Here is a 12,359-nt window from a genome sequence, read left to right on the forward strand (position 1 = left end):
CAATTGCCTACACATAATCACACCAAATTCCATTAGTTTTAAATGCGATGACGTACGACGGGACTAGAAAAGGAAGTTCAATAGCCAGTAGCCAATAGCTGCCCTTGCGTCGTATTTGGTCAGTCGGAATAGCACACAGACGAACGTTTTTTCCCGATAGGAATTGATTCTGTCGGAAAGATTTAAAACATGTTCTGTTTCTAGGTCCGTCAAAATTTTTGAAGAAAAAAGTCAGATGAAGCCCACACAGGATCGGAGTATCCGATGAAATGATTCCGTCGGATCTTTTCTGCTGGAAAGTCAGACCGTGTGTATGCGGCATAACACTAACCCTTCCTGTGACCCTGAAACCAATCCTACCTCAAACACTAACATTAGCCCTATGTGTCACCTCAACATTAACCCGCCCTGTAACCCAAGAATTTTCTATCTCTGTATAGATCTGCTCTTGGCATTATCGTAACTCTTTTCCTCCATATTGGAATGTGGGTGAAATACCACCGTCCCCTTGTATAGCTAATCAGTTGAGCTCAACAAATTGACAATGTGTCTATCCTCCTGAACCCATACACCCAGCTCAATCTGCAGAGTACCTGAGAATTCATGATTCTCCATTGCCCAGTTTTTTGGATTGTCAGAGAGTCATAGCCATATTAGAGAACATGTGACTTCTTAGTGGATGTATTGAGCCGCCATATTGGTCATCCTGCAGGAAGATGAAGTTCCTGAGCCACTATCGCTGCCACCACTGTCTACATTCCCACAACCCCCTGCTTCATCACTGGAAAAATAAAACTGTGAGCGCAAAGATACATATACCCCTATCTATGTGGCAGATAATCTCCGAAGCAAAGTCAGACGCAGTTCATTAGTCCATAAATGGAGCATAGAACAAAGTAAAAAGGGATGGTGGTAGGTGGCAACTGTCCTAAGAGAGAAGCCAGCTCTGTATAAAGGCCCGTACACACGATCGGACTTTTTGACAACAAACATGCAAATTAGCTGTTTTGGAGCAACATCCGACCGTGTGTACTCTCCATCGGACAAACTTTTTTGGTTTTCATCTGACTTTTGTTGGCTGTGCGAACGGACAAACTTTCTGACAACAAAAGTCCGATGGAGCAAAGTCTGATCGTGTGTACAGAAAACCATAGTACTTTTGTACAAAGTACAAACAGGCATGCTCAGATCCAATTCAAAAGATCAGACAACAATACAGAAGTTGACCAAAGGTGGCGGTAAAGAGCAGAAAAACAACATGATTTGGTGAAAGTTGGCTGAAAAAGTGCTGCTGTGTGTATGCAATACAAGTTCACGGCCAACGCCCTTTGTACAAAAATCCAAGGGAAAGTTTGTACAAAGTCCTATCGTGTGTATGAGGCTTTAGGAAGACAAGGGAACAAAAGGAAGCGCCACCTAAGTGCAATAAATTTTGTTTGATTTAATGACACAACAGGTAATGCACTTACAGGAAGGAGATTAAAAACAGGCTCATCTTTGTGCTGGTGGCACGTGGTGCAGTCCGGTCTGGTCCCTAGTCCATCCAATTCCACAGGAAGGCAGTGATGGGAGACGAGGTGTTCAGTCCTTAGCAGACTTCCTGGAGGCCGCAGGAAAAGGACTGAATAACTCGTCTTCCATCACTGCCTTCCTGTGGAATAGGATGGACTAGGGACCAGACCGGACTGCACCACGTGCCACCAGCACAAAGATGAGCCTGTTTTTAATCTCCTTCCTGTAAGTGCATTACCTGTTGTGTCATTAAACCAAACTAAATTTATTGCACTTAGGTGGCGCTTCCTTTTGTTCACTTGTCTCCCTGCTTCATCACTGCCTGGAGAACTCCACTGTCCATCTTCTCAAGTATTTACTGACACACCGCTCTGGAAGATTTACCCCACACGACGCAAGTAATGTTCATATATCTTCCCTATACAAACCTAATCTCAGTCTGAGGGTGGAATATACGGCAAATTCATCTTCCCTTAGGACATGATTCACCCATACACATCAGATGAGTATTTACAAAGTGATTATCAGAGCAGTGGGAGAGCTTTTCACACAATATATTCTCCCGGCACTAATCAATAAAACCAATCTCAATGAAGAGGCCTTTTGTTTGGATCTTGGAAACATTGTGTTCCTTTGCTCAAGTACCACTCGTCTGCAAGTATGACGCCACCATGACTTTGACACCTAAAACCCACTGAAGACTGTAATGGGTGATGAACTTAAGTCATTCAGAAACATGTTCAGTTCAGTATTAATCAGCAATTACTGTATCTACTGTATGTACATCAGAGGTTCTCAATTACCGGGCCAAGGCCTCCAGCCACCTGCAGATTCTCCAACCTCCCACAGTGCCACTTAATCTCCAATGGTGGTCCACCATGCCCCTCAACCTCCCACAGTACCTTCCAACTACCATAGTGCCACCCAACCTCTAAAAGGGGTTCACTGTACCCCTCAACCAACCACAGTACCTCCTAGCTCCCTTAGTGCCACCCAACCTCCAATAGTAGTCCATCCTGGCCCTCAATCTCCCATAGTGCCCCCCCAATCCCCTGAGAGCCCTCAGCCCCCATAATTTCCCCAAACTTCCATAGTGCCTTCCAACTCCCATAGTGCCACCCAACCTCCAAAAGTGGTCCACTGTGCCTCTCAACCTACCATAGTGCCCCCAGACCTCGTGAGAGTCCTCAGCCCCCATAATTCCGTCAACCTCCCACATTGCCTTTCAGCTCCCATAGTGCCACCCACCTCTCATAATGGTCCACTGTGTTACTCAACCTCCAACAGGTAATGCACTTACAGGAAGGAGATTAAAAACAGGCTCATCTTTGTGCTGGTGGCACGTGGTGCAGTCCGGTCTGGTCCCTAGTCCATCCAATTCCACAGGAATCCAGTGATGGGAGACAAGGTGTTCAGTCCTTAGCAGACTTCCTGGAGGCCGCAGGAAAAGGACTGAACACCTCGTCTCCCATCACTGCCTTCCTGTGGAATAGGATGGACTAGGGACCAGACCGTACTGCACCACGTGCCACCAGCACAAAGATGAGCCGGTTTTTAATCTCCTTCCTGTAAGTGCATTACCTGTTGTGTCATTAAACCAAACTAAATTTATTGCACTTAGGTGGCGCTTCCTTTTGTTCCCTTGTCTCCCTGCTTCATCACTGCCTGGAGAACTCCACTGTCCATCTTCTCAAGTATTTACTGACACACCGCTCTGGAAGATTTACCCCACACGACGCAAGTAATGTTCATATATCTTCCCTATACAAACCTAATCTCAGTCTGAGGGTGGAATATACTGCACATTCATCTTCCCTTAGGACATGATTCACCCATACACATCAGATGAGTATTTACAAAGTGATTATCAGAGCAGTGGGAGAGCTTTTCACACAATATATTCTCCCGGCACTAATCAATAAAACCAATCTCAATGAAGAGGCCTTTTGTTTGGATCTTGGAAACATTGTGTTCCTTTGCTCAAGTACCACTTGTCTGCAAGTATGACGCCACCATGACTTTGACACCTAAAACCCACTGTAGACTATAATGGGTGATGAACTTAAGTCATTCAGAAACATGTTCAGTTCAGTATTAATCAGCAATTACTGTATCTACTGTACGTACATCAGAGGTTCTCAATTACCGGGCCAAGGCCTCCAGCCACCTGCAGATTCTCCAACCTCCCACAGTGCCACATAATCTCCAATGGTGGTCCACCATGCCCCTCAGCCTCCCACAGTACCTTCCAACTACCATAGTGCCACCCAACCTCTAAAAGGGGTTCACTGTACCCCTCAACCACCCACAGTACCTCCTAGCTCCCTTAGTGCCACCCAACCTCCAATAGTAGTCCATCCTGGCCCTCAATCTCCCATAGTGCCCCCCCAATCCCCTGAGAGCCCTCAGCCCCCATAATTTCCCCAAACTTCCATAGTGCCTTCCAACTCCCATAGTGCCACCCAATCTCCAAAAGTGGTCCACTGTGCCTCTCAACCTACCATAGTGCCCCCAGACCTCGTGAGAGTCCTCAGCCCCCATAATTCCGTCAACCTCCCACATTGCCTTTCAGCTCCCATAGTGCCACCCACTTCTCATAATGGTCCACTGTGTTACTCAACCTCCAACAGTGCCCCTAAGCCATGAGAGCTCTTACAGCACCCCCAGCTCTCTTCAGTGCCCCAAGCCCTACATAGCGCTCTCGACCTCCAACAGTGTCTCACAGCTCCCACTGGGCCCTGTAGTGCACTCCAGTCTGCCCCTGGAGAACCCCAGCCTCCTGGGAAGACCCAAAGCCCCCTCCAGACCCCCCCCCCCCCCCACAGTGGCCCTCAGCTCCCTCTAGAACACCCATACAGGGACACCAAGTCATCTGCAGAGTCCCAAACTGCCTTCAGAATGCCCGTCCCCACCCAGTGACACCCAGTCCCATCCTGAATCTTTTATCATTTCAATACATATTTTGCATTCCTATAGATTTATTATGTGAATATCAACTTTATTTTTTACTGTTAGGACATGGATGGTTTTGGAAGAATTTAAATGGCCCTGGTTTCACTAAAGCTTAGAACCCCTGGCCCATATTATAGAATATGAATAAGACAGGAAGTGTGTCACTGGCAGGATCACCAGGTGAAAATAAGGACTTGTAAAATGCAATATATTACATTTCTGTTCTTGGGTCTAGGTACTCTTAAACCCTTCCTGCTGGATGAACGCATATATGTGGAAGCAGGAGGTGATCCTTATTTAGTCTTGTCACGTATATCCATTTGGCTGGCATTGCTAGTTTTGCTTGGAGCGTGCTCAATCTCGAGCCCCCAGCACTGTGACTACGCTGTCACACAATAATGATCAGGAGGCTGTAGGGTGGGCTCCTGATCAGGTGATCAATGTAGAAACCTATCACAGTGGTCATTTGATTTGAAAAGCCCATAAAATTCATCTGACACTACGAAATCTTAAGGGGTCAGTGGGTGAAAGGGGTCAATAATAACCATAATACTAATAACCCAACTTTGTTTACAAACAAATTCAAGTGATCGCAATGTTAGCACTGTCCTGTTGATCACATGGTTTTGTTGGTAACCAAAGTCATATCACTGATATCACAGCTTTAAAGGGGAACATTTTACTGAACGCATTTTTCTTGGGGTCGCTCTTGTTCTGTCTCTGACCCTGACACTCCCCATATACCCGTCTTCTTTTGAGGGACAACTAGCTTACTCTGCAGAATGTTGGATATGTTTCTGGCATTGTGTTATGCAGGGCTTTTTTTCAGCAGGAACGTGGTGGAGCGCAGTTCCGGCACCTCCAGCAATGAATGTATGTAATGGCAAGGAGTGCTGGGGTGTGCTGGAAGGTCTATTGATGCTTGCTTCTGGGGGATCTATTGTCACTGGTGGGGATCTATTTTTGCGTGGAGGTCTATTGTTGCTGGGTAGATCTATTGTTGTTAGTGGAGGGGGTCTTATGTTTTTGGGGGAATCTACTGTTGAGGGAGAGGTCTATTGTTGCTGCCTTCAGGAGGGTCTATTGATGCAGTCTGCTGGGACATCTGTTGTTGCTGCCGGGGCTCTATTTTTGCTAGGGTGAGGGTCTACTGTTGCTGGGGTAGGATCGATTGTTGCTCACTGCAGGGGATCTATTTTACTGTCTTTCTTTGTTATCATTAACAAATTACTTAGTAGCAAAAATGATACTTGGTTCTGTATTCTTTAAAATGGGCAGCACTGAGAGGTCAGTAGGAGGTGGAATCAGGGGCGGACTGACCATTCGGCCATTCGGGCACTGCCCGAGGGCCCCGGGCCACTAGGGGGCCCCATCAGGGTTGCCAGCCTCAGTAAAACCAGGGACAGTATGTAAAAATCTGTGTTTTTTTTACATCTGTCTCTGAAATGTCCCTTACTGACATCCTTTTGGTCTAAAAATCCAGAGATTATAGCTGCCCCACCTCTCCGGTACCTTCTCAGCCAATAGAAACATGTCTGTGTATATTGTGTGTACATGTATGTGTATACTGTGTGATTGTATACTGTGTATGTGTGTGTGTGTGTGTATACTGTGTGGCCCCATAATCTCTGATTGCCTGGGGGCCCCATAATCTCCTATTGCCCAGGGGCCCCATGAGTTGTCAGTCCGCCCCTGGGTGGAACCAAGGAACGGTGCTCAGGGGTGGGTAGGGAGCAGAAACAAAGGGAGAAGGTCAGAGTTCCTACCCCTATTCCCTGAGAAAAAAAGCCTGAGTGTTATAATAAATGAAAGTAGTAAAGGGAATCCTCCCAAAAAGAGTAAATTATTTACCTGATCGAGAATGAAGACCGGCGGATTGTCATTCACGTCCTTCACATCGATTACAACTGTGCAGCTTCCTCTGAGCCCTGGAAGAGAAATATATAATGTATATCAGCAATGTCACTGAGCCATCAGAGATGTAATTGTACCATGACACTGGCCAAAGACAGCCAGGCAACTGGTATTTTCAGAAGGAGGTCAGTGAAGGCAGTTTCCTTTGACTCATGTTTTGGTGACTCCCAGCCTCTCTACAGCTCCTACAGGCCACCTACCCCCAAGGCACAGCCGGCTTTGGGGTCAATAGAGGCCACTTACCTCCCAGTTCCTCAGTCCAGTCAGTGGCAGAAACTATCAAGGTATATCGGTTTGGCTTCAGACCGTCGTCCAGTAAGGTCAGCTGCCCACTTCTCTTTCCGATATGGAAGAGGCCACTCTTGGGCAGCTGGGGCTCCTGGCTCTCAATGTTATATTCAATCTCTGCATTCCTAGTAGAGGGGTCATCTGCATCCTCAGCCTTCAGTTCCAGGAGCAGAGAACCTGAGGAGCATATTAAAAAGTAAGAGGAATATATAGCTATGTGAGTGTGCAATCACCAACACTGGGAAAAGCAGAAACAAGACCTCTGATTCAAATCACCAATGGATCAAACAGATTGTGATTAAGCACAAAGACTCTGGTAAGGCTGCTCTCAGCAAAAGCAGGGTGTCCCCAAAACAGGGGACCCAGATTAGAAGATTCACGTGAGCCTCAAACTAAAGGTCTGAGAGTCCAAAATAATTTAACATTGATATTTCTTCACAAAAATACAACGTAGGTCAACCAACGCGTTTCAAAGATCTCCCCCTTCTTCAGGGCTTAAGGATGATAGGAGGACGCAAGGGTGGCACAATCATCAGGGTTTTCCAAATCACTGATTGGTTACATAATTACATAGTTAGTAAGTTTGAATAAAGACACCAGTCTATCCAGTTCAACCTGAGTGAGTGTCTACAATTGTCCCTATCCCTGTACATTGCACACTCACATCAGTCCCTACCCTCAAGGAGCCCACAATCCAAGGTCCCCATTCATATACTAGGGCCAATTTTGGACAGAAGCCAATGCATGTTTTTGGAGTCTTTGGTTGATCGAGTACTTCTATCCATGTAGATTTATCAAATGAGATGACTATTCGATTATGTATTTTTGTGAACAAATATCGATATTAAAATATTTTGGACCTCCAAACTTCTGTTCTCCAGGAGTCACCCCCAGTACTGATCTGCATACACTGAGATGTTTCTGCCCTGAAGTTACAGATATATGATAAATTATGGAGGAGGGGGAGGGGTATGGGAAATAAAATATCAGAAAATTTAAGTCCTTACAAAATAAACTTGTGTTTATTGGTTTATAGACATGATTAATACATCTAATGCGAATCTTGTCAGCTTTGGAGAAAATTATGCCCTTGCTAAGAACACACCAATTTCTGAAGCCATCCAACTGATTTACTAATCTGACTTGGTATTAATATGTCCACATCAGGCCTTGAAGAAGGGGGGAGGGGGCCTTAAACCCCCAGAATGCGTTAGCTGTATTTTACACTGCTATATACTAATAAACACAGGTTAACTTTTGTAATGACTGTTCCGAGTTCAAAGACCTTTGATTTCTGGAGTTCTCTCCTCCTCCATAACTTCTCTACATTTGAGGGCCCCCAAGGACCTTCCTTGAACCAAGCCAACACAGCTTACCCTTTAAGTCCAGTGCTACCTCACCCAATGTCTACCAAGGACAGACATATAACTCTTTACAACTCTGCTCCGTGCTACATCACCAATCTTGTCTCCAAATATCACCCAAACTGTCCTCTCCGCTCCCCCTATGACCTCCTACTCTCTAGTCTCCTCCTCCTATGCTCATCTCCAGGACTTCTCCAGAGCATCTCCCATCCTCTGGAACTCTCTACCCCAATCTGTCTAGCTATCTCCTATTCATCTCTTCAGAGAAGTCTGACCTACCTTCAGCTAAAAACTGGATCTTTTATCTCTCCCATCTGTTTATCCCTCACAGTTATTAACCCCCTGCCCCTTCTTATTAGACTGTAAGCTCCCAGGAGCAGGGCCCTCCTTACCCTCTTATATTGAAAAGCGCTGTGCAAACTGCTGACTCTATATAAATCTTGTATTATAATAATAATAATATATATATAATAATATAAGAGCATCAGGGGTGAAGGCAGAGCCCGATCTACCTACAGGCTGCCACATAAACATGTTTAATCCTATAGAATAAATTCAGAAAGTTTCAATGGGACTTTTTAAGCGCGAAAACAAAGAAAATATGAAAAAATTTAAATTTTAATAGATTTTAAAACATATAAATACATAAATTAAATAGTTTCAAAGAAGACATTACAAAGTCCATAAAGATATTTGCAAAGTTGATTAGTCTCTACATGTTTCGCCATACAAAATGGGGCTTCTTCAGAAGAACTGTTTTTCAGAAAAATGTTTGATCCTAGTTTACTAATTTATATGATTGGCGAGTAGGGCAGGGATACCGCCTACAGACTCACCAAACGCATCTGTTGCCCCCACCACAGTCACACACATCCCAGTTCAATCAGAATACAATCACTCCACCTCTATTACCTTGCTCAGATACCAGGGCCAGGGCCCTCTGTAGTTCTCAGGGACCCAAATCCTTTTCCGTTTCTATTAGCTAAACCGGCACAAACATATTAAGAACATAAATACTTCATGCATTTAGAGATTGTGCCCAGAACCTCAGCGCAGCAAGAAACACATCACTAATTGCTAAGGTGCTGTACATAAAAGGTGGCCCTCTGCTCCGTGGTACCAACCTTTCCTTGTGGCCTCTGTAATTTCTACAACGTAGGTGTCTTGCTTAAATACCGGTGCATTGTCATTCTCATCAGTCACAGTGACTGTTATGTTTAAGGGTTCACTGTAGAGGGCGCCCTCATTGTTCAGCGCCGACACCATGATCTGGTACTGGAGAGAAAATACAGACTCAGAAATCAGATCCAACGAGAAGCATTTACACACAATGCAGCTTTTCTAGTTTCACAGTATGGGCCGAATGCAGGTTCATTTAACCCTTTCATGACTAAGCCTATTTCTGACATTTGGTGTTTACAAGTTAAAATCCCTATTTTTTTGCTCGAAAATTACTTAGAACCCCCAAACATTATATATATATATATATATATATATATATATATATATATATTAGCAGAGAATTTAGAGAATAAAATGGCGATTGTTGCAATATTTTATGTCACGCGGTATTTTTGCAGCGGTGTTTTAACGCAGTTTTTTGGGAAAAGGGACACTTTCATAAATTAAAAAAAAACAAAACAGTATAGTTATCCCAATTTTTTGGTATAATGTGAAAGATGACGCCGAGTAAAGAGATACCAAACATGTCATGCTTTATAATTGCACGCACTCATGGAATGGCGACAAACTTTGGTACCTAAAAATCTCCATAGGCGACGCTTTACTTTTAATTATTGCTCTCGCTCTGGCGATCGCACCGATACCTCACATGTGTGATTTGAACACCGTTTACATATGCGGATGCGCGACTTCCGTATGCGTTTTTTACTTTGCTGCGCGAGCTCGCGGTGACGGGGGCTGTTTGAAATCTTTTTTTCTTATTTATTTTTATATTATTAAATTGTGTTTTAAAAAAACAAAAAATTGGATCACTTTTATTGCTGTCACAAGGAATGTAAAGATCCCTTGTGACAGTAAAAGGTGCTGACAGGCAGGGGCGGACTGACCATTTGGCCACTCGGGCACTGCCCGAGGGCCCCAGGCCACTAGGGGGCCCCATCAGGGTTGCCAGCCTCAGTAAAACCAGGGACCGTATGTAAAAATCTGTGTTTTTTTTACATCTGTCTGTGAAATGTCCCTTACCGACATCTTTTTGGTCTAACCCCTCTACCCCCCAGATATCCCTCCAGCACTCTGATCCCTCTACACCCCAGATATCCCTACAGAACTCTGATCCCTCTACACCCCAGATATCCCTCCAGCACTGTGATCCCTCTACACCCCAGATATTCCCACAGCACTGTGATCCCTCTACACCCCAGAAATCCCCACAGCACTTTGATCCCTCTGCACCCCAGATATCCCTCCAGCACTGTGATCCCTCTACACCCCAGATATCCCCACAGCACCGTGATCCCTCTACACCCCAGATATCCCCACAGCACTTTGATCCCTCTGCACCCCAGATATCCCTTCAGCACTGTTACCATATACCATAAGATACCCCTTGTATTGTGACCCCACTACATCTCTGATACCCCTACAGTCTTGATACCTCTAGCACTATAGCCACCCAAGCTGCCCCAATAATTGCTACCCCCTATACACCCCAGCTCCCCCCTCAGCATCGTTTTCCCCCCATACACCCTTGATATCTCCTAGCACCATTATTCCATCCATGTAGTACCCCCTTTTTCAGTAAACTTTTGGCTATGTGCCCGCCTCCAGCACTGGACTCACCTATACCAATAAAGTAGGCAGAAGGAGGGACAGAAGAGGGAGCATCCCTCTGGGTATTCGGAGCCCTTTTGGTGCAAACAGTGCTGGACAGCTGGGCTCGCCATGACACCATCCACAATACTACTTCCGCAGGCGGGCTCTCAGTGCTGCCGACTCAGCAGCAGCTCCCATTTCAGCTCCTACCCTGCAGCCTTCGAGTCCCGAGCATTCAAGCTGAATGGGGTGGGGTCAAAGCATCACTGGCGCTCCTGCCCCGCCCCTCCCTGCTGGATATGAAATAATAGGTATCGTTCTGCACAGCACAGCCAGCCTCCCCTGTGTGTCCATCACTCTCAGTGCCATCATCAGGCCCCTAATTTTGGGGCAGGGTGGGCTCAAGGACCAGCTGCCCCAAAATTGTTCAGTGCAGGGGCCCCCCCATGTGGCTGGGGCCCATGGGCAGTGCCCAGGTGTGCTCACTCATTAAGACAGCCCTGGGTATAACCCCCCAGCCCCCCAAAACCAAGTACGCACATCTGCCTATGCTCGGCAGGAATGAGTTAAAGTGGACCTGTCATCAGATACGTGGCAGCATGCTGAATAATGTGCCAGTGTGCCCCTTCCAGGTATTTATTACATCTCACAGAGATCACAGTACTGACAATGCCTTTGTCTGCTTTCCTTTTAGTGATATAAGATGGAGCCTTTCTAAAAAATTAAACGTTGTTCCACATTGTGAGGTGTCAGGAATTCACACATACGGACATGTACAGATTGTAAGCTCTAACGAGCAGGGCCCTCTGATTCCTCTTGTACCAAATTGTAATGTAGCTGTAATGTCTGCACTCATGTTGTAAAGTGCTGCGCAAACTGTTGGCGCTATATAAAACCTGAATAATAATAATAATAATAATGCCACAGGCCCTCTTGTTCGCATTTATTAATGGATAGACACAGAAATTGTCTCACCTCTGATTGTCTCTCCCAGTCGAGTTCTTCGGTGACATAAATATTTCCACTCTCATCAATGGTGAACAGATCTCCTACAAATCCTCCTGACAGTTCATAACGGACCTCTGTACTGTTCCAGAGCACCTGTGACAGTACACAATGTGTTATAATACGGAACCAATATATATTTGAAGTGCAAAAGTAGGCTTAAAATATAAAACTGTATTTTAAGACATTTTAAAATATGCTTTTTTGCGATTTTTTTTTTTAAGATCTCTTTTATTACACTATTTTATGTCATCTTGTCACTCAGCCCTGATGAAGGAGAGCTTTGAGTCCCTGAAACGCATTGGCTTTTATGGCCGAATTTTTATAATGTGCAATAAAGATCTACTGAACTCACACTGGATCTGTGGTGTTCTCATTCTTTTCATATCCTTTGAGACTACTCTGGGGACCTGCTGGGGTTAACCCAGTTGACAGAGACCTGTATTTAAAATTTGGACTCCAAACCCCCATCGCTGTGTGCAACGCTCTACCATCATGTCATTTGCCGTTCGCCTGCAGAATTTTTTTTCTGAAGCATTGGATGGAGCT

At 45.1% G+C, this 12,359-nt stretch overlaps 1 protein-coding gene across 3 annotated transcripts in view; it reads right to left on the minus strand.

The window, feature by feature from the left end:
* CDH16 (cadherin 16) overlaps positions 1-12,359 on the minus strand; it is a 124,742-nt gene that overhangs the window by 66,052 nt on the left and 46,331 nt on the right. For 2 of the 3 annotated variants that reach the window (XM_077453382.1, XM_077453383.1), the window contains exons 8-11: positions 11,781-11,906; positions 9,155-9,305; positions 6,622-6,843; positions 6,316-6,392 (exon numbers count right to left, since the gene is read on the minus strand). In XM_077453382.1, coding sequence (XP_077309508.1) covers positions 6,316-6,392; positions 6,622-6,843; positions 9,155-9,305; positions 11,781-11,906 — 576 coding nt within the window. The remainder of the gene's footprint in view (positions 1-6,315; positions 6,393-6,621; positions 6,844-9,154; positions 9,306-11,780; positions 11,907-12,359) is intronic. The other variant, XM_077453384.1, reaches the window with a different exon arrangement.

This window comes from Lithobates pipiens, unplaced genomic scaffold (genome assembly GCF_037356315.1).
Source record: "Lithobates pipiens isolate NorthernLeopardFrog02 unplaced genomic scaffold, aLitPip1_a1.2 Scaffold_10, whole genome shotgun sequence".
Classification (NCBI taxonomy): Eukaryota; Metazoa; Chordata; class Amphibia; order Anura; family Ranidae; genus Lithobates; species Lithobates pipiens.